Source organism: Sparus aurata, chromosome 5 (assembly GCF_900880675.1).
Source record: "Sparus aurata chromosome 5, fSpaAur1.1, whole genome shotgun sequence".
NCBI lineage: Eukaryota > Metazoa > Chordata > Actinopteri > Spariformes > Sparidae > Sparus > Sparus aurata.
This window is the reverse complement of record NC_044191.1, coordinates 21,344,026-21,364,953: the sequence shown is the minus strand read 5'-3', so window position 1 is coordinate 21,364,953 and position 20,928 is coordinate 21,344,026. Positions and strand designations below refer to the sequence as shown.

General features: G+C 39.7%; 3 protein-coding genes across 4 annotated transcripts in view; 1 reads left to right on the top strand and 2 right to left on the bottom strand.

The window, feature by feature from the left end:
* The first annotated feature begins 1,672 nt into the window (after positions 1-1,672).
* On the top strand, positions 1,673-7,124 carry rfc5 (replication factor C (activator 1) 5). The gene is made up of 11 exons (XM_030417443.1): positions 1,673-1,836; positions 2,404-2,468; positions 2,708-2,844; positions 2,965-3,044; positions 3,167-3,240; positions 4,486-4,645; positions 4,938-5,019; positions 5,166-5,295; positions 5,587-5,664; positions 6,215-6,269; positions 6,433-7,124. Exons 1-11 carry the CDS (start codon positions 1,790-1,792, stop codon positions 6,530-6,532), a joined length of 1,008 nt encoding a protein of 335 aa, XP_030273303.1. The 5' UTR covers positions 1,673-1,789; the 3' UTR covers positions 6,533-7,124.
* wsb2 (WD repeat and SOCS box containing 2) lies at positions 7,098-13,741 on the bottom strand. Its single transcript, XM_030417442.1, has 9 exons — positions 13,492-13,741; positions 13,144-13,312; positions 12,035-12,237; positions 11,827-11,958; positions 10,751-10,851; positions 9,654-9,850; positions 9,136-9,225; positions 8,929-9,045; positions 7,098-7,705 (listed from the first exon to the last, which is right to left on the bottom strand). Exons 1-9 carry the CDS (start codon positions 13,529-13,531, stop codon positions 7,492-7,494), a joined length of 1,263 nt encoding a protein of 420 aa, XP_030273302.1. The 5' UTR covers positions 13,532-13,741; the 3' UTR covers positions 7,098-7,491.
* A 1,119-nt stretch (positions 13,742-14,860) lies between these two features.
* vsig10 (V-set and immunoglobulin domain containing 10) overlaps positions 14,861-20,928 on the bottom strand; it is a 9,850-nt gene continuing 3,782 nt past the window's right edge. The window contains exons 4-9 of one of the 2 annotated variants that reach the window (XR_003984077.1): positions 20,464-20,760; positions 17,814-18,091; positions 17,411-17,524; positions 16,852-16,864; positions 15,276-15,418; positions 14,861-15,172 (exon numbers count right to left, since the gene is read on the bottom strand). Coding sequence is in view for 1 of the 2 variants with exons in the window: in XM_030417441.1 (XP_030273301.1) it covers positions 15,078-15,172; positions 15,276-15,418; positions 16,852-16,864; positions 17,411-17,524; positions 17,807-18,091; positions 20,464-20,760 (947 nt within the window). In the remaining variant the exon portion in view is untranslated. Of the gene's footprint in view, positions 15,173-15,275; positions 15,419-16,851; positions 16,865-17,410; positions 17,525-17,806; positions 18,092-20,463; positions 20,761-20,928 lie in introns of both variants that reach the window. The other variant, XM_030417441.1, reaches the window with a different exon arrangement.

The following is a 20,928-nucleotide window of genomic DNA, read 5'->3' as shown; positions in this document are numbered from 1 at the left end:
TCATCACAGTATTTGGATACATTTACATTTTAAACATTTTGAAAGATGTTTGTTTGTGATGTTGTCTGCGTCTTATCGTCAATATAGATATATCCTGACACTGTGTGCACATTCAACCACTGTTCACACGGTGTCAGGATATATCTATATTGACGATAATCGTGATATTCTGAAATTCCATATTCCATCTTACTAATACACTGATGATTACAATGTGAAAAACATACAAGCTATGTAGTGTTTGGCTGTACCACTGCCAAGCAAAATCATGTCTGCAAAGATAACAGACAAGAGTGACACACCACCCACAGTTTGAGTGGATATCACAATGATATCGAGAATTATTTTAGTCATGTAGCCAAAATATAATATTTTGATATCTGATATGTATGTCTGCTCCAGTAGGCCCACAGTTCAGAAAGAAAGGTTGTACTTACTCCACTACATTTGTTTAATAACTTAATTTACTCTTCAGAACTTTGCTAACAATTCAAAAATGTTATAAATATAATAAATTACTATGTGTTATGACAGATTAAGATGAACACTTTATTGAGCACTGGGTGAAATTCCCAACTGACCCAGCACTAGCCTATACAAACTATCATTAGTTCTATTGTTACCAGCATCACTTTTAAAGCAATGTACACATTCATGCACCAGTAGTTACAGTAGTATAACAGGTTTGGGATTATTCTGAAATCAACCATTCTGCTTACTGCATTAATGCACTTTCACCTCTGAACTTGTATTTAAAACCTTTAAACAAAGTATACTACTTACTAAATAAATGATCTGAGTCGACTGTTTATGCATGACTGGCTGTTCTTATTTCTGTTTCTGCACTCATGTCTCTATCTCCTTATTACTCCAGCGTAAAGGGGGAGGACTTCTTGAAGGGGTCCTATCATAAATCTGAGGGGGTTGTAAAATGATTCAAGATCATTCTTGGGTTGAACTGCTCATATTTTATGTCACTTATCAGTAATAAGACATCAAAACAATGCTTCCTTTTCAGGTGTTAGGTAGTGAGATAATCATAAAAATAATGTTCTCTGAAAAAAGGTACAGGTATGCAGGTACATTGCACTTTTGACATATGTATTGAAATAAGCTTGTTTGTCATCACAGTATTGCTGAAAAGAAATATTCCCCACATATATGAAAATGGCTCGAACTGATATAGTTTTTTCAGTGAAAAACTGTCAAAAAGGCTGCATAGGAGTAAATTGTGAGAGACATGAAGTTAATTGAAGAATGGAGTGTGTGTGATATTGTAAAAAGACACGATGAAATAAAAACAAAAATTCTCACAGGGGCCTAAATGTTAATTGTTACAGTTTGTATTTTTAAAAGGTGGTGGGTGGGATCCCAGCAGAAGGAGGTCTGAAGTGTTCATAGCAGTCTCATCTCTCATGAGGCAGGAGGCGAAACTGGTGGCAACTTTTAAGGACATTTTCTCTCTCATCACCTTAAAACCTTTAGCATTGGGTCCAGCCCAGCTGAAAACGGCTGGCAGCATCACATTAAATTATGTGCGTTCATTTCATGTCAAGTATTTGATATGTCATACGTTGTTGCAAGTTGTGTGCCACACACTTTTTACAGTGGGTTGAAAGCCCGCCCATAGCCCCCGACACAGTCACCTTATTGGTTGTACGCCGTGACGTCTGACGCACGTTTTGTAGTGCAGCGCGCCAAACACGGCCATCAACAGAGTGGAAGTGACTAAAACTTCGTGTCTTAAGTGTTAGCCCAGCTTGGAGCTTAATTCACAGTTAAAGACCACATGGCTTCCACTAATAAAGCAACGTTACAGACCAGGAATTTACCATGGTGAGTTAAAAGACGTTGTTTTTTTTTTATTTTTTTTTTATCACAGATAGGTTAAAATAGTCACTGCAAGCTAGCTAACCTGCCTACTGTGGATTCAAGCTAGCTAGCAGCTAACCGTGTTATGTAGATTTCTGTCCTCTGTGCTATCTTATCTTGGCACTAACTACATTATGTTATAGGTGTCAGACGCGTCTGGAGCCATGTCAGCTGCTTTTTATTTCGGCACACATTAGAGCTAGTTAATGTATCGAGCATCGCCGTGTTGCCACTTGAACCAACTGGCTCAGAGGAAATGCTGCAACGTCTCCAGATTATAAAGTTGATATTTGTTTGAAATTTTGGTGCATGGTGTAAAATACACATGCCGAATTGAAAAGTGGCACTCCAACATTATTCAAATGTAGTTACTTTCGTCTCTAACCCTTTGAATTAGCGGTTTTAAAATAGACACAAGTTTATCAAGTACAGTCTTGTACATTACGCCAGTAAATGTGATTACTGTCAGGGGTTAACACGTGTTATTTTTAGTAACTAATATCGACTATATGTTTCTGCTGCCTGTTCCAGGGTAGAAAAATACAGACCACAGAAACTCGATGATCTGATCTCACACAAAGATATTCTAAGCACCAGTAAGTATGAAACCTGAACGAATAAACACATAATACAGCCTATATACACGATTAAGTATATAATAAATTTGCTGTTTTTCGGTGTTGCTCACTCTTGCATTAGTTGTGTACTATAGTTGAGTGGTAATGATTAACGATGAAAAGGCTTTCCCAAATATCCTGCATGTGTTTTTAAATTTGTGGTACCATTCAAAAGGAAGCCAGCTGTTTGTTTTCATCCTTGTTTTTCATCTTTTTAGTCCAGAAGTTTATCAGTGAGGACAAGCTTCCCCATCTCTTGTTCTATGGCCCCCCTGGAACAGGAAAAACCTCCACCATCCTGGCCTGTGCCAAGCAGCTGTACAAGGACAAAGAGTTCAACTCCATGGTGTTGGAGGTGCAGTAAAACTCCTCATGAGAAGCTTTTAGAGGGTTTAACGGAATGACAATTTCACTAGTGTAATGAAGAGACTTTGTTTCTATGATCTGATATTTTACTTATTACTATGTCTTGCAGCTGAACGCATCAGATGACAGAGGTATTGATGTTGTTCGAGGTCCAGTTCTGAGTTTTGCCAGCACCAGGACCATCTTCAAGTAAGACTAAAGATCCATCTACAACACTAGTCACCTACTTTTTATTCAGAAATGAATGTTGGTCTACAGTGGGAATTATTATTTAAACTGCTGCCTTTTTGCCCATCCCTCTTGTCCTCCAGGAAGGGCTTCAAGTTGGTGATACTGGACGAGGCCGATGCCATGACCCAGGATGCCCAGAATGCATTGCGGCGAGGTAAAGCCATCTGTTCGGCCGGGCGTCACCCACTGTGAGCCACACGGCTCACTGAGCAGCCAGACAATTTGGCTGCTGCTGTATTACAGGCTATCTGCTTGTACACCCTGATATAAATTTTAAAACCAGCATCTGATCTGAAGATTTGGCTTTAACTATTGCTTTAGAGTTAAAATGGAAGATTGTGTCTAACCTATGTTTTGATTTTATTTTTTTATAACATTGCTTGTGTGATTCAGTGCTTCTGTTTCATGCAGTGTTGCAGCTGTATGTGGAGGCATGGTTAGGAAAAAGGTTTATTAAGCCTTCAGTGATTGCAGTTGCATAATGATGTTTGAATTTAGGGAGGAAAGTCAAATACATTTTTGGAGGTTCATTGAAGAGTTGGCAAGAGCTGAACAAATATGTAAAGAATAATGGTATCTGGCTACTGAAATTTCCTAATCTGACAGTTGACAACTTTTCTATGACTTGTTATTAACACTGTATAAGTTATAGGTTATATGTTCCATGAACTCCATGAAGCAAAGAAAAATGAACAGGCCAGACATACAACACTTGTTGCAGTTATTCTTATATTTTATTTATTTCTGAACAAACTTAATTCTAAACATATTTTTGAATCCTCAACACTTCAGTGATTGCTAATAAACTTAACCAAAACTTGAAGGAGAAATTTGTAAGATATGCCCAGATTTAAAAAGATGAACTAATATTATCAACAGACTGGGATGAAATATTAGTGTTGATGATATGTCAAAGATGTTGATGTATTGTGTTGCAGATATGTCTACTGAAGTTTTTTTCATTTTGTTTCACTGGACATAAGAGGATATGCATAATGGATTAGTAAAAAGAAACAAATATGTCCTGGACATAATAATTACAGAATAAAAAAACATAACTTAACTGAGAAATGTGCAAGAAGAGTCTAAACAAACCTGTAAGTGGTCCTTGTAATGTGAAATATTCTACATAAAGCCCGAGTACAAATAAATGCAAACAAACGTTTGTGTGCTAACCAGCCAACCCAGCCAGGTTGGATATCGATGGCAAGAATACAGATCAGTTTAAATAATTAGGTGTCTCCTCAATAGTGGCCAAAAGAGGTTCTAAAATTGACCTGTGTGAAAGGACAGACATTTTACATTTGAGTTTTTATCCCAAATTTCTTAGTAACACTCATTTCTGACTTGTGCTTTGGCATTCTCTCTATCTCTCCCTGTCTCTCTGTCTCTGTTTCAGTGATTGAGAAGTTTACAGAAAACACGCGATTCTGTCTGATCTGCAACTACCTGTCCAAGATCATCCCCGCCCTACAGTCTCGATGCACCAGGTTTCGCTTCGGCCCGCTGTCCCCGGACCAGATGATCCCTCGGCTGGAGTATGTGGTCCAACAAGAGAGGTGAGTGTGTGAAAGGAAATGTGTAGATGTTTCTTTTCCAACGACACTGATGTTGAAAGGGTGAATAAATGGTTGATTTTATAGAAATCATATCTTTTATAAAATCAAGCAATACATTGAATGAGGAAAGATGCTAAAATTTGGGTTAGTTATATCAGTACCAGAAGCTTGAAATCAAAGAATGCATCACATAGTGACAATAACACATTTATGGATAAATATGAAAGGTTTTACTCAGTTCATCTTAACATTGATCTGACTGTGGATTAACAAAATGAATCTTTTTGGGCAGCATTGACATTACTCCAGATGGGATGAAAGCCATTGTGACCTTATCATCAGGTGATATGAGAAGATCACTCAACATACTGCAGGTACGACCAAAAGCTCCTCTCTAACACTGTGCCTCGCTGTGTTTCGTTTTCATTCGAGCTAAAGAAGAAATGTGTTACACTCGTTATTGTATGCCATCATAGAAGGGTAAACTGCACTAACTGCATCCCCCCTCTGTGATTCTTAGAGCACCAGTATGGCGTACGGGAAGGTCACGGAGGACACGGTGTACACCTGCACAGGTCACCCCCTCCGCTCAGATATAGCCAACATCCTCGACTGGTCCCTCAACAAAGACTTCACCACAGCATACAAGCGTATCCTACACAACGCTTGTCCTCCAGGATTATTCGCTCAAGAAGCTTTGCGTTACAGTCATCAGTCTATACAGTACATGTTCCGTGTAAAATACAAGCTTTTTTTCAATCCTATTAAATGTGAACCACTGAAATTCCTATATACTCGAGCCTGAACAAATACTTGGTCTTAATCCTTATGCTATCCATGTTTTGCATTAATGTAATGTGATATTGTGGGATTATAATGGCTAAACAAGACACCCACTAACACCACTTCAGTTCAGGAACTCTTTAACACATTCCTCCTAGAAATCCTCCAGCTCAAGACTTTGAAGGGTTTGGCCTTGCATGATATCCTCACTGAGGTTCATCTGCTCATACACAGAGGTAAGGCCATAGGGAAAAGGAAAGAATTTGTTTAATATCAGGTATTGTGCTATTATTTAATGTTTGAGTAACCAAAGTAACCTAGTACAGATTTTCCTTTTTATTAGAAAAATTACCAGAGCAGTGGTTGGTCTGGTCTGTTCTCCACCTGTAGGTTAAATCCCACTGCTCTCTAAGGAGGGTTTACATATTTAATATTTCTCCATTTAGATGCCTCTCAGCACTTTGGGCTTTAGCAGTTGCATGTCCTCATTTTTTTGAATATACAAGACCCCAGGCTTAACAACTGCAGGATGTGTAGGTGGGTTCTGTGTTGATTGTAAAATGACTTGACCATGTCTAGAAGGCAATTCACCATGTTTGTGTTGGACAAATCTTCATTTTGACTTTTAATGCTCTATAATGATGATGCTGGGAAAGCTGTTATTTCCTCCTGATCCTCCTTTATTTCAGGATCTGTATCTGTTCATGAGCTTTTTGCAACTTCAAAATATTTCAGTACTTTAAGAGAAAAGTATCTATTTTTTGTCTTTTATTTCCAACCTTGAAGTGGACTTTCCTCCAGCTATTCGGATTGGTCTGCTCATCAAGCTGGCTGACGTTGAGTAAGTTGAATCACTTGTGCCTCCTCTCAATATCAAATATTAACATAAACTGAAAGCTTCCATTAGATACAAGTAATTGAAAATAGTCACACGTTAATGTCACGAAGGCATCCAGATGTTGGGGAAATGTTTCCATTGGACTGATCACGTGTCGTCTCCTCAGACACCGGCTCGCCTCAGGAACAGACGAGAAGATCCAGTTGAGCTCCATGGTCGCGGCTTTCCAGGCAGTTAGGGATCTCGTGGTCAGCGAGGCCTCATAGATAACCGCCTTACCCCATGACGAGGTTCTGTCTCACCAGATCTTTGGTGACTACTATCACTTCTTTTTGTACCATATTGAAAATAGTTGCATCTATAATTTAGATGATATTTTTGCAAGAAGCTGTTACTCTTTAATTTTACTACTCTGCCCTCCTGATGCACTAGTCAATGTAACAACAGTGTGGCAGAGTTTTTCTCTCTGTGGCTGTGGTGTGCAATGATGCCATGAAAAGCTGAGTATAGTTGGATTTCTTTTCAACCGAACAGGTGATTGCACTCATCAGCACACTCTCATGAGATGTCAGTGAAATTAGTTTGTTTATTTAGAGAGAGAACTGCTGCCTTTAGTCACTAACATCTGCAAACAAACTGAATTGACACAAAATTTAAAAAAGTTGATGGTAAACCTCTTTTGAGCACTCGGAAAGCTGGCAGTTAGTTACCAGTGAAGGGAAAAACTTGCTGTCACCAAATGATCCATTTAAAATATTAAAAGATATGTGTCAAACATCATGCTGTGCTTTTACAAATACACCAAACACAACTGTAAGAATACGTCACAGACATCATTAAATCTGTTTAATAAAACTATTTCCTCTAAGTCCAGTTCTTGTTACAGTATATTAACAATTAATGTGCTGATACAGTAGTGGTGCATGTGCCATTTAGTGATAATAAACACAAGAATTAGAAATGCATATACATTTGATATTTACACAATAAATTAAGAGTATAAAATTGTGATATTCAATTCAAGCATATGAACATGGAGTTTTATGCATCGCCTTACAGTAGTAGTGCAATTAATGAACTCTAGTGTTCTATCACCTACAGTTAATTACAGTGATGCTTCCTGTGCTAAATTAAGCTTTGCGAGCATCTCAGTCCACAAACAAAAGACATGTATAACAATCAGTCGCTGTAAATGTAAATCGTTGCATTGTGCTAGCGTTTCTATTCAACCTTCCCACTCCTCCTCGTCTGAGGAGTAGCAGGTCTTGAGGCGGTCAGGGATGTTTCTGTAGGTGAGGTACTGGAGGATCCTCTTGGGGAGGGGCAGTGGCTCCATCTGGTGTGTGGAGACCGAGTGGCGCAGGATGGATCTGCACAGGTGGCACAGGCTGGGCACGGTCCTGGGAGCCTTCCAGAACCTCACGTGGCCGTCTCTGGTTCTGTCACAGGAGGGAGATGGTTGGTGTTACAGTTGAATCGTGGCCAAAACATGCAAACTAGAAAAGGCTGCATCTCACTTATGTCAAAAATTGTATGGGATCACATCAGAGGTTCAGAAGTCTTAAAATGTGAGGTGTTGAACAGGGGATACAGTTTAAATGAGAGTTTCTTTTAAAAGGGTAATTCAACCAATTTTACACATTAAAGTGTGTTATCAGGTCTTGGGCAGTATTACTGCATGTGTGAAAGAAATGTATGTAGCCTTTTGTGGCTCCAGAGGAAGCTCCAATTGCTGAGTTGCATTATGGGTAATGTATGCACTAGGTTTTGAGAAGTAGTCCATTGGTCTAGCATGGCACTCCTGCTGGTGTCATCATTGAGAATTTAAAAAAGAAAATAACCAGAAGTATCTTTTTATATTCCACATATACATGCTGCCTACATTACCCACAATGCAAGTGAATATGGGACACTGTACTGTAGATTTCTGTATTGGCAGCACTTTTCTGTAGGTATGCTGTTTAAGTTTGCTTGTTTTCTCTCTGACCTACCATCCAAAACATTGAACCATATGAAAGCAGCACATTCAGCAAAATGTTTTGCTTTTTTCCCTTCATAACAGAATAACAAACTTGATCAATTAAATTCTAAATTGTCTATTGTCTTGAGCAGTGAACCTACTTATCATTTTAGCTCTATAATTATGTTTTGGCCAAATAAATGAGAGATTGAAACCAGCAGGGATTGGATTAAAAAGCGTTGTGGTTGTTTTGGTGGTTCTTTTTCATCATAAAACTGACTCACTGATGACTTATATTCCAACAGCTCTTTGCTTATCTCAGCCACCACCCTTCAAAAAGACATTTCTAAAGCCACTTTTTATATAGGGCTGCAACTTCATGATTCATTATCTCTTTATTATTTATTTATATTAATCGTTAAGTTTATAAAATGTCAAACTGATAAAAGCTCATGACAATTTCAGACATTGCCTCTGTTATTCAGCCAACAGTCCGAAACCTAAAGCTCTTCATTGACTAGGATAATTGACTAAGAAAAGCAACAAATATTTACATTTAAGAAGCAATTCTAAGCCAATTTGAAGTTTTCGCATGAAAAAGTGGATAATTGACTATCAAAATTTAATGTCTGTCAAATGTCTATTTGATGCAGCTCTGCTTTAAAGTCTACCAGCATCAAGTAACACTTGGTGGATCTTTACCCCGTGGCGACCACGCTCCCTTGTGGATGGTAGTCACAGCAGAGTCCATTAGAGTCTCGGTCCACTTTGGTCTGCATCACCATCCCTTTCTTTCCTGGCTCCCAGAGCCGAAGAGCCCTGCAAACACAACACCTGTCTGAAATTGTTCTGTCCAGAAACATTTTTGTGATGACATCAATATAAAACGATTCATGAGATGGAACTGACCTGTCATCAGTCACGATGGCCAAGTATAAACCGTTGGGGGAGAACTGTAGTGCTGAGATCTGGTTTTGCCCGTAATCTTCGAAGTAGTCGCTGTGGGTGAAAGAAACAAGTTTTTAAAAGGGACAGTTCACCCCAAATCAAAAACACATACAGTTCTTCCTAAATGTAATGCTATTTATCAATCGAGATGTCCGCCTTCTCTGGAATATAGTGGACCTGGAAGGCACACAGCTTGTGGTGCTCAAAGCGCCATAAAAGTACATTTTAAAAACTTAACAGTAATGTCTCTTTCAAGAAATCATGACCCGGTTACTCAAGACAATCTGCAGACCTGACGTGTTCATGAGCTGAAAGATAAATTTCACATTTTGTACAAACTACAACCAGGAATGAGTTACAACAAACAGTTGCACAAGATACAAGACACAGAACATACTTTCAGGCAGTGCAGTCACAGTGTAGGATGCACTTTACTTAATACCAACAGTACTGGAAAAGCTGAAAAAGTTTAAACCTACGCCAGAGTGGCCAGCTTCTCTGCAGTGTACGGGTCCCACAGGTCGATCCACCAGCTGGAGCCGCTAAAGGCTGCGGTGGCGAGCAGCGCCCCGTCAGGAGAGAAGTCGCAGGAAGACAGGAGGTACAAGGTCTTATGGGTCCCTCCTGTCAGGTTCCTCATGAATGTATATGACCGCAGACTCCACAGACACACCATCTGTATCATGAAGGGTTAACAAGTCTTTATTAGGGATAATGTATGTGGGGTTAGTCACGTGAGTCTCAGTGAATGTCAAAAGGACAGGCTGGGACACGCAGCGAACTGTTTAAAGTGCTTTTGTGAATCGTTGAATCTGGTATTGCGCAACGCTAAACGGTCTGCTTCTCCTTGCAGATGAGAACATAAATACTAAGCAGTGTGACAGGAGCTCCCTGGTGCTCCAAACAAACTGATAAACCTTCTGTATGTGTAAGGCGACTACAAACAGGAGCAGATGATGATAGCCAGATCACTGCATTCTTTGCAGAGACAAGCGCACAAGAAAGAAAACTCTGCAGTTGAAAGACATGTAAAAACATGTACAAACGTGTTTTTTTAAAAACTACATGTAACTTTGTAACTTGGTTAAACCAGTGCTGACCTTTAGATGCAACTGAAGCTGAAAAGATCCCCTGGGGAAACCATTAAGAGAAAGATTTACAATGAAATACACCCTCTCTCCAGTTAATCATTCCAGTGTCCTTGAAAATTGAACCTGATTTAGTGCCTTCTTGTCAGCATTGTGCAACAGAAAAGCAGTGTCCCATACACCTGGACTGAGATGCTGAATATTTGTGTCTTTTTTTTACTTGTGCAAAGTTTCATTAAATTCACTGCTTTGACCAAAAAGAAACTGCAGCATTGAATCTAATCAAAAACCAGGAGGAGGAGGAGCATGAAGAATTATTCTGTCAGAAAAAAGTAATGCAGTTGAAATAGACATAGATGAATCGTCTTTAAATACATAAAAACAACGTACAGACAAAACAAACATGTAATGAAAAAAAAAAGGATTAGGATCTGCGTTTCTGTCTGGCTTTGCCTTGAATATAAACAACACAGCTGACAATAACTCACTCTGTCAAATCTGCCGACAGACGCGATCATGCTGCAGTCTGACGATACGCTGCAGCAGCTGATCCAGTCTTTATGGCCTGTAAGCACCTGCACTTTTTTACCTACAGCAGACAGGAAGAAAAGAAAAAAACGAATGTTACAGATGGAGACAGACTATAACAGCGTCAGCAGGTGCAATAAAAAGGGCGGACAACGTTACGACTACATGTGTAAATATGAACAGTTGCTTGCTTTAAACTCTTCCATTCGAGACAGAAGTTTTGGTTCAGTGGTGACAAAACAGAGGCGAAGTGAAGAATATACAGAAAGACGCAAAAATAAAAAGATGATTTATAAACTGAAATCTGCACAAACTATCAATTGTGAGACTCAAGACTGCTTACAGTCAATATGTATACAGTGTGAAGTGCAGCTGCTTTCTTACAGTAAACATTTAATGACTAAAGTCTCACATGTTTGAGCGAAGATATCTGCAAACCCAATCTGACTGATGTAATTTGGAACCACTAAATATAAATCAAGAGTGTGAACTTAGTAGCTTCGTTAAAAGATAATTCTTGAAGAACCTAAAGCTGAGATTCAGTTGTCAAAATTATTATTATTATTTTTAATAAGAACTTTGGTCAACTTTTGTTTTTTCGAATTTGCCACAGAAATAAATTTGACTTGTTTTGAAGATAATATTGAGTCTCAAATGTCAGATTTTTCCCGTGTGTATTTGAACACAACCAACAAGTAGAGTTAGAATGTGTTCATGGAGAATCAGGAGAGTTTCAACTCTGTGAGCTAATTTCCAACAAAGCCTGAAATGTTTGAAAATGTGTATGAAAACACTCGATGTGCTGGGAAAAGAACCTACGGTCTGCGTGAAACAAAACAGGCACCTAGCAAATAAAAACAGACGATATCATAATCTAATCACACTGCTTTTTAACTATATCCGCCTTGAAGATAAGCAACTGCTCTTTCCTTTAACTATTAACTTTTCAAACAGGATGTTGGCACTGTTTCGTCTGTAAAGAAATGAGGATTAGATATCTGTCAGTTGTTTAAATACTCTTCAAAAAGCCACAAACCTTTGTGAGCCAGGTCCCAAATCCTCAATGTCTTGTCCCGTGAGGATGATATGAGTGTGAGTGTCCCGTTCTGAGGGAACACCAGGTGCCTTACAACGCCTTCATGGCCATGGAGATCAAACACAGCATCACCTGATAACACATAATAAAGGATTGTTAACAATAAACTACAACAGACATCTAAAATCCTCACCGGCATTAACCTCACCTGTTAACACATTCCAGATTTTGATCACCCCGTTCTCCAAGCCTGTGGCAAGAAATAGGCTGTTGTTCCCTTTCGGTGGTGTTTTAGATGGCCGTGCCGCTGCACCAGACTTTGGGGGTCTGGGTCCGAAGGCAAGTCCCCACACTGGATGACCGCAACTGAAGCTCTTGTCTCCTCTGTCGATCTCTCCGCCTTGACTGTCTCTGTGGGACGAGAGGAGAATCAAGTATGGAATTAATATAAATTTTTTTTTATTTTAACTCATGTGTTTTGAGGTGTGAAACTGGAGTTGGTGAGTATATGATGTTCCCTTTAAGGGCTGGTGGAAATGTCATGATCTTCATTACAGTTGTAAACAAACAGGGAGGTCAATGCAACTTACTTTAGTGGTTCCAGCAATTCATATCTTTAAATTCTCATCTTTTCATTAGAAGATAATTCAGTTAGTATTCTGATGGTATATCCATGTGGTAAATGCTCCATCACGTTTTTTAAATCTACATTCTACAGGAAATACTGAACTGAAGCATAATCATTCAGCCCTGGTGCTTTTTTTTTCTCCAAAGAATGTTGATGTTGTGCAACCACATTCCCCCTCCATCAGACTATTTTATTTCATAATGTTTTCATCACATCGCCTCCACAGTCGAGGCAAACAGGACAGCGGTGTGTTTGATTTTTGCTGTAGGCCTATTTTATCTACTTTACTCATATGACTTAGTATTTCTCAACGTTTAATGTGTTCATTTGATAAAAAAACTGAACTCTGTGTCTCCATTATATATATATATATATATATATATATATATATATATATATATATATATATATATATATATATATATATATATATATATTTATATATATATATATATATATTAATGATAGCCAAGAAATTGGTGATTACAATCTTTGGCCCATTACATTATAGCCTTTTTATTTATCAGATATTATAAATACTATTCCATGGTAATATTTTCGTTATTTTAAATGTTATCTGTAAAGGCTTTTGAGTATTTAAGTCAAACGTATTTTAATACGTTGTGTTCCAACAGTCCGAGAGACCCATGAATGCATCACGGCCGGATTAAATACACAGGTAAACCTACTCAGAGTCCAGAGGCCAGGCGACCACCCACACGATCCCGTGTCCCATCGACCAGGCGAACCAGGCTCCGTCCGGGGAGAAGTCCACGCTCCAGGTCTCACATCCCGCCCGGCCCTCCAAGGACGGAGGACGCCTGGTCCTCAGCTCCAGGATCATAGCCGGGTCGGACGCTGGAGGAGGACGGACAGGCGACAGTAAAGTGAAGCAGTGGACAGACAGACTTCATCCTTCTCCCGCATTCAGACAGATAAACAGCAGCTCCACAGTGTAACACATCGCTGCTTCTCTCCCTGGATGTCTCTCCAGCGGCTCACGGAGCCTTAATTGCCTCAGTGAATATGTGACTTACATGTCGGTGGCTGCTCCGCGCTGTTTTCCGTGGAGCACATCGTCTCCCTCTTCACATTCTTCGCTGTATCGGTGACTTCCTGAACGCGTCCTCCGCTCTCATGTCGCTCGGACGTCCCTGTGCTGCTGCTTCTACTCTTCTGTGTGCAAAATGTGCCAGAAGTAAAAATAATGTGTTGCTCTGGTTTCCTGTTGTCTGACTCACTGGTTACTATTGGTTGCGATGCTGACCAACGTCGTCACGTTTTTCCTTTTTTCTTTTTTCATTACGTAACCTCACTAAGCCATGCCACACCCCCGGCATGAATTTATAATCGTTGTGTCAACTATCTGTTTTTTTCCACCTTTGTTGATGGGCATTAACGGCACGAGGACATGTGATTAATCCTTATCCGGTGATGTCATCACTATTAAAAATAGGAGGGTGAGCTCAGAGAGATGGAATTCACATTATTCTTATTCATAATATTAAAATAATGTGGAGAAAATGTGTCAGATTAGTAATTGAATCTGACACGTAATTTATTTATTTATTTCAACAACATTACTTAAATTCAATATTTAATATAAACTCTTCTGATTTGTACAAAGCATGTCCAAACATGTCCTCTCCTCTCCGGCTGGTTAGATGATCCAGATTAAAACTCTTACAGGCGCATCATGTGTTTTTAGGGAAGATCTACATTAAATTAAATAAACGAATCATTACTGAATAAACACACTGACCTTAAAGGACAACACAGTTTCATACTGCTTTGTTTATATGTGGTGGACCCTGCCAACTTTCTAGCTTCAAACAGCGTTCTGGGGACCATTTTTACCTTTAAGAACAGCTTGTTTATTCAGATATGGGTAAAAGGTTTGTACTTTATTACTACTGTAAATATAAAAAATGTAAACAAAGTAAAACAGTATCAAATGATTTTGTCTTTTAAGGTCAGTTTGTTTAAATAAACAAATCATGACTGAATAGTTTGCTTAGGCATAAAAAAAAACAACCAATATAGACCTTTCTCTTCTTAATTAAAATATCTTCCCCAAAACTACATAGTGCACCTTTAAAAATGTTTTGTAGTAATATTTCTCTCTCACTGTGGCCCAGATCTGATGTACTTGGCCTGATCCAAGTAACTTTGCGTAGGCATCAGTTTCAGTTGGTTTTACCCTCCATTACACTCCGCGTGATCTAAACTGACTCCACCACATTTTTAAAATAGTTCCGTTCTATAGTTGCATTCTAGGTGTGGATAGTCACAGCCCATCTGTAAATATACTCTACGTGTACAATACAAGGTAAATGTAGGTAGAAAAAATTGATCGAGAGTAAGCTATGAAAGACCAGAGCCACCAAGAAGATGCCAACAATCAAATTTTGTTTACACAGCTTCTTTTACTGCTCGACTCTCTATATCACAACAACATATTCATAACGCTGTACAAACAAATCATAGAAATGAGCTTAACCCCCGTTTTAAAAAAATAACACATTAAGATTTTACATGAGTCTTTCACCGATTCTGTTCACATTCTCATTGGGAGTAAATGGTATTTACCTAAAATAAACAGTTGTCTAAAAACACCTAATACCTAAAATGTTACAAGATCTGCTGGCTCTTCTGTCTGTACAGTTTCTTCTTGCTGCTCTGGGCTCGTCTCGGCTGTTTCTGCATCCTCGTGATCACCTTAAAAAAAGAGAGGGAGTGATACTTTTTCACTTTGCATATGTGACACTTTGCACATTTTCATTTCAAAACCCATAAAACCAACGCCACGATGAGGTCATACTTGATGGGATTCGATGTATCTGGACCAGCGTCGTGTGGCAGCCGTTGGTTATCGGAGGCAGCCTGGGGACGGTGTCTTGAAAGATCTGCTCGTCATCGGACTCCACCAGGCTCAGCACGTCTCCTCTGTCCTCCTCCACTTGCCTACACATGAGAGTCGTTATTCCGACATTAGACTCTTTATCACAGCTCCATATCATCCCATCTTTGTTGGTCATTTCAGGAGCTGTTTTGTTTTGAGTCAACACCCATGATAACAAATTCCACAGAGGTTTAGAGGGGGTGTGACAACTGAGTGCATTCAAACTTGGAAAAGTCACCATATTAAACGTGCCCTCTATGGTTTTTGAAAACTAGAGGCGCTATGGAGCGATTCTTTTAGAGTGGGTCCTTGCAAGGACTCCCATGCATATGATACACAGGCACAGGTTTTGATAAAACATCTTTGTCAAACTGAGCCGCGCTGATTTTTTTTTTCCCCATTACCAGCTTCATTGGAGTTGAGCCGGACTGCAGCAGCAATGGACCTGCACTGAGTGGGCCATGGTGACGACTCATGACTGTGACCAACCTGTAACAAGCACCCGTCTCCCCCTACAATCGATACTCAACTTATGTCTGTGCAGAAAACCTGAGAGGAAAACGTTTCTAAAAGTGTGTGTTCAGCTCTCAATGCTTTTGTATCTTCTAACCGACTCTCTTTAGTTTTATCTCGTCCTGTGTTCCCGTGTTCTCTTTCAGCTGTTTCAGGAGTCACGTTGAGTTACTGCTGGAGAAAACACAACGTTTCCTGTAATGCTGCGTCATAATAAAACAGGGGGTTATAGTAAATTTGTTTTTTTTACATGTTTGTAACTGAATAAGCGGAGCCACTTAAGTTAACGGTGATTCTTCAATAGTACTACGGGGACTGGGACAAGCACGTCATTGGTTTAGGACGCACCTTCAGGAGGAAAAGTCATTCAATACTTAGATCTGGCATCAAGTATAGGATACACCCACAACATCTTCTGTGAGAAACACTGTTAACAACACAATATTGTTTGTTGACTGAAAAATAATCCACAGGGTACCTTTAAGTTTACAAAAAAAAGACATCAGTGTGCAAAAGAACAGTTTGCTGTCGCCAAATTTGTCCCAAGATGCAATGCACAAAGGTAATTTATTAGGAGCTCCTCACACCATCTAAAGAGATGATAACACGTCTCACCTGTCTGAAGAGTTTTCTTAAGATTAAACAAAGCGGATATTACATGTTTATTAGTGAGCTTTGGACAAAGCTAGGCTAGCTGTTTCCCTCTGTTCTAGTCTTTATGCTAAGCTAATCTAGTGTCTGCTGGCTCATTGGTATGAGAGAAGCTCATAGTAGTTGTGTTGCGATTTAGACAAGAGCGCATGTTCGAGGTGTTTGCAGGACTAAGAAAAATGTAACAATTTAAATAAAAATATAACCAACTATTACACAAGATATTTAAAATTAAACCAAGATTGCATAGCTATTGTGAGTCTCTTTCATTTTTAATTTGGGTCACTAAAATAAGGATGCAATATTAGATAAATAAATGTGAGATACTCACCCAAAGCCGCCTCCTGAAAGACAAATATGAGCAGAAATTGGGCAATTAGTATAGTTGGCTTTTACACTGAGCAAAAAGATTTTGCTCCCATTTTTAATCAGTTAAATTAATGTGATGTGAGGAAGATTTTCTCTGGAGACACAACGCTTATTTCTCGAGACTTCTGTTCAAATATGTGTTTCTTTAATCTCGAAAAAAGATCTTTATAGAGCATTTGTTGAACACAACAACTTGCGACATCTGTGACGCTGCGTTATGTGATAAAGCTAAATATTTTAGAGTAGCCTCTTATTGTGACTTTTATCATAGCAAGTGCTCATCAACATTTGCATGCTAAATCTTTGAGAAATAACCCTTTTGTGTGCACAGAAAAAGTTTCAGATCTGTGGTGACAAACAATAGTTGAGTTGTGTTTGCACTTTTTTCACCCTATGATTCCTAATTCCTAAAACAATTCATTCTTGCGTACAGCATTACAAAATGCACTATATGAAATGATGGTGTGTTGCATGCTTTTGTGACGTTCGATGCTTAAGTTGCAAAGTGAAAAGAAATGTACCCAGACAAATCCTGTGTCGACTGGAGTAAACAGTTTTAGCTACGATCGCAGCCGAGCCCACGATCAGTGCAGCGATAAAGATCCCGATGATCGCTCCCGTGTATGCAGAGGAGGCTGTCGAGACAAAACAAGGCGACAGGAGTTGTTATTAGGAGGATTATGAAGCAGTACAAGGGAGGAGCAGCAGGTTTATCAGCATTCCAGAGTTGAAGTCGACACCTGCAGTGACTGGCTCATTGTTTAAGTATCCTGGTTCATTCAGTAGTCAGGACGGTGTGTTCAACTCACCGTTTATCTCTGACGTTAATGTTTACATGGGTTTACATTTTTTAACTGTGATCTCTACATGTGACTTTACCACCGCAGCCCAAGCCCTTCCTCTCATCCCAAACTCACTCCTCACAGTGAGGTAGACTTCCAGCTCGCGGACGGCGAGGGGGTTCTCGCTGCGGCAGAAGTAGACGCCTTCGTCATCCTTGCTGATGTTGAGTATGGTCAGCTTGAGGACAGGGCCTTCCTCAGACAGGACATACTTGGAACCAGGTATAATGTCCTCCTGCTGGAGACCTTTTCTCCAGGTGGTGTTTGCAGGAGGTATGGAGACGGCCTCACTGCAGATCAGAGTGATGCTGGTGTCCTCCTGAGCCGTGACCAGAGGCTCACCTTCGGGATACGGAGGCTCTGGGAGGGAAGGACAAACACTCAATGGTTATCAGACTCCTCTTTTTTTTAAAAATATGATTTGTCCAAAAGTACTTCGTCATGAGCAACGCAGGATTTTTACATGTAGGCCTGAAATCATCTGTACAAAAATACAGAATTATGATAACTGATTGATTGTTATATATTGTTATATCTGAATATTAGTATCGCTGGTGTGTTTCTTCTGCATTGTTGATAACAAATGTCAATTTGAAGACCTTAGCTTGGGCATTAAATGTTCAGTCAATAAAATATGACAGTTTGCAATAAAAACCTCCCATCTCTGTGGAAAGTGACTCGGCCAACGAGCAATTCAAAGGTGACATTTGAGGCCAATGTTGAAATTGTTTGATTTGTTTGCCCTAAACTCCAAAAACCAAGCGATATCTAATTACCATGATGTAAAACTGTGAAAAGCAGTAAATCCTTACATTTGCGAAAATGGACCAAGTCAATGTTTGACAATACTGCTTAAAAAGATAAAAGATTAAGAGATTATCACAATGGCCTGGGACTTATCTCCACTCTTTAATCAACTGGTCGATCATTTTAGCTCTGAAACTTACACTTAGAATCTGTCTGAAGACCTAAGAACTACCCAGCACCTCCTCCTCTAAAGAAGAGAAAATGTACAGGCTGTCATGAACTGTGCGTTGGACTGAATCATTACTGCATTACACCAATAAATAAGAAGAAATGTTCATAGATAATTACATTAGAGTGTGTCAAAATATTACTCCAAGGGACAGTTGTGCTGGACAGGTAGAGATGGAATCTTATTTTACAAAGAAACCCCTTGAGGTCAAAGCTGAACAAACACCACAAGCTGATAAGGTAATGCAAACTTATAAACTGTCACACACTATTGAGTCACATGGTCGTTTGTGTAATCCTGTCCAGTGACAGTAACCTTTACACTACTGAGTGACTCACTGACTGTCCACATGTCCTGCATGCAACACTGTGTCCTCACATGCACGCTGCTACCAGCTCAGTCTGTCTGGCTGCGTTTGTATTGCAGCAGTAATTAAAATTGAAGGTAATAATGAGAGTATTAATTGCCAGAATTAAACAAGGAGCTTATAAACACCTTAATGTTAATGGCGTTACAATTAAGTTTATACAGTGAGCAGAGATCTGTGATGAGGACGTTGAGAGTGTAGTAATGTGCTGTTGTTTTAACATATAAATGGTTTTAATTGGCCACAGAAGGCGCCCTAAATAGTTCTACAGAGGCCGTTTTCTTTGGTTGATATCCTCTTTGGCATCTACCCATGCAGACAGTGTATAACATTGTGATATGCATGTATTTCTCACTGAATCTTTGAGATATTTGAGATATTTTCCACTATTTTTGAGATATCTGATGATCTTAGCATGCTAACCAGCTAGCCCCAGAGCCAAAAACCTCTTTCTCCCAGCAGTTAAAAGCTTATGTGATGGTGGTGTAAACACCAATGCAGTCTTGCTAACTGCATGGCTAACTGAGTTTATAAGCTAAGTATGGACATGGGTGTAAAAACAGAATACAGTTAGCAGTTACTCTGGTGACATGCTAACATATTTGTTGGAAGTATTAATTCAACAGGTGGTCATTTCTTACATGCTGCATATTAAGTGGAGAGAGAGACAGGTTGTCTTTGGATTTTTTTATATCAAGTTTGTCTAATGCCATTTGTCCAGTTAGCCTCCATTGCACTGAGGTGGAGGCAGCAATCCCAGAGGTGGATATCTCAAAGCCTCAGCAGAATGGATTCATGTTAACCTGAACGCAATCAACCATCTGCATGTCTAGGTACCACACTTGTTTCCACACAGTGTCCCTGTTTCTGTGGATAGCCCACAAAGCTCACTGTGGACATGTTTTATACAGACTCTTTCTTTTCTAGAGTGGGGTGCTACAGCAAATAAAAGTTCATTTCAAGATATCTCAAAATCTGACAAAAGAAAAAAGAAACTGAAAAAATGTTGGTTGAACTGACCCTTTAAAGTAGAAAAGGACAACTTGTTTTTGATTAAAGTTATCACCCTTTAGTAAACACTGATTGCACAGTGGGGTTGCTACAGAAAAAGTACTATCCGTCTTTAGATGTGTTTCCTGATGAGCTTCACTTTTACTAATGCTATTCAGAGCAGGTTTTTCCCACAACAATTAAGGCGCGATTTACAAAAGGAGCGTGTCGGCTATTGCGCAACCCCAACAGGAAGACGATTTGTTCTGCTGCTTTGTTCTGCTCACTGAAGACTCTCAGTGTGGCTCAGTGGCCTCTAAAGTGGAAAGGACATAAAAGATTCAGAGGCTGAACATCTCAGGACTGAAGAGAGGCTCATTTTCCCAACAACATGCTTACTGAGGGTGAACGAACAGGACTTCTCCTTCCCTGAAGCGAGCGCTAGGTGCTTGACCATGCACCTCAGCGTCTGCCCGTCGGACAGCATGGAGCGGTTTAGCGTCAGTGACAGGCTGTCTGTCTCCTCTGTGGAGTATACGCGTCCTTTCCAGTTAGCTCCTTGCTCGCCCTCGTCCTCGTCTTCCCCCCAGCGTAGCGTCGGTGTTGGGTACGCTCCGAACCAGGTGCAGTCGAACTGGAATTGCGAGGGGTCCTGTGCTGGTGCCCACATACACTCTGGGTGTCTGTCAGGGACATCTAGACAAGACAAGTTTTTATTGGTTCAAAAAAGAAAGGTCAACATCTTATTTAGTACTCTTTTTACAACTTTTTTTCCCCATATATATTGCTTCCTCTTCTGACTCCCACAGTGCACTGTGTGCTGTCTTGTCAGTACATAGGAAGTTGCTGATTTCCAAAGCCGTT

What these genes read in the sequence shown, in the direction of transcription:
- rfc5 (XM_030417443.1), top strand. Translation starts at nt 1,790, where the DNA reads ATGGCTTCCACTAATAAAGCAACGTTACAGACCAGGAATTTACCATG. An exon ending in CCAGAATGCATTGCGGCGAG is followed by an intron (nt 3,241 to 4,485) that starts GTAAAGCCATCT and finishes TCTCTGTTTCAG; the next exon opens with TGATTGAGAAGTTTACAGAA. An exon ending in CTTCACCACAGCATACAAGC is followed by an intron (nt 5,296 to 5,586) that starts GTATCCTACACA and finishes CATTCCTCCTAG; the next exon opens with AAATCCTCCAGCTCAAGACT.
- wsb2 (XM_030417442.1), bottom strand. Translation starts at nt 13,531, where the DNA reads ATGTGCTCCACGGAAAACAGCGCGGAGCAGCCACCGACAT. An exon ending in TTGGGACCTGGCTCACAAAG is followed by an intron (nt 10,852 to 11,826) that starts GTTTGTGGCTTT and finishes TGTCTGCTGTAG; the next exon opens with GTAAAAAAGTGCAGGTGCTT. An exon ending in GAGAAGCTGGCCACTCTGGC is followed by an intron (nt 9,226 to 9,653) that starts GTAGGTTTAAAC and finishes TTTCACCCACAG; the next exon opens with CGACTACTTCGAAGATTACG.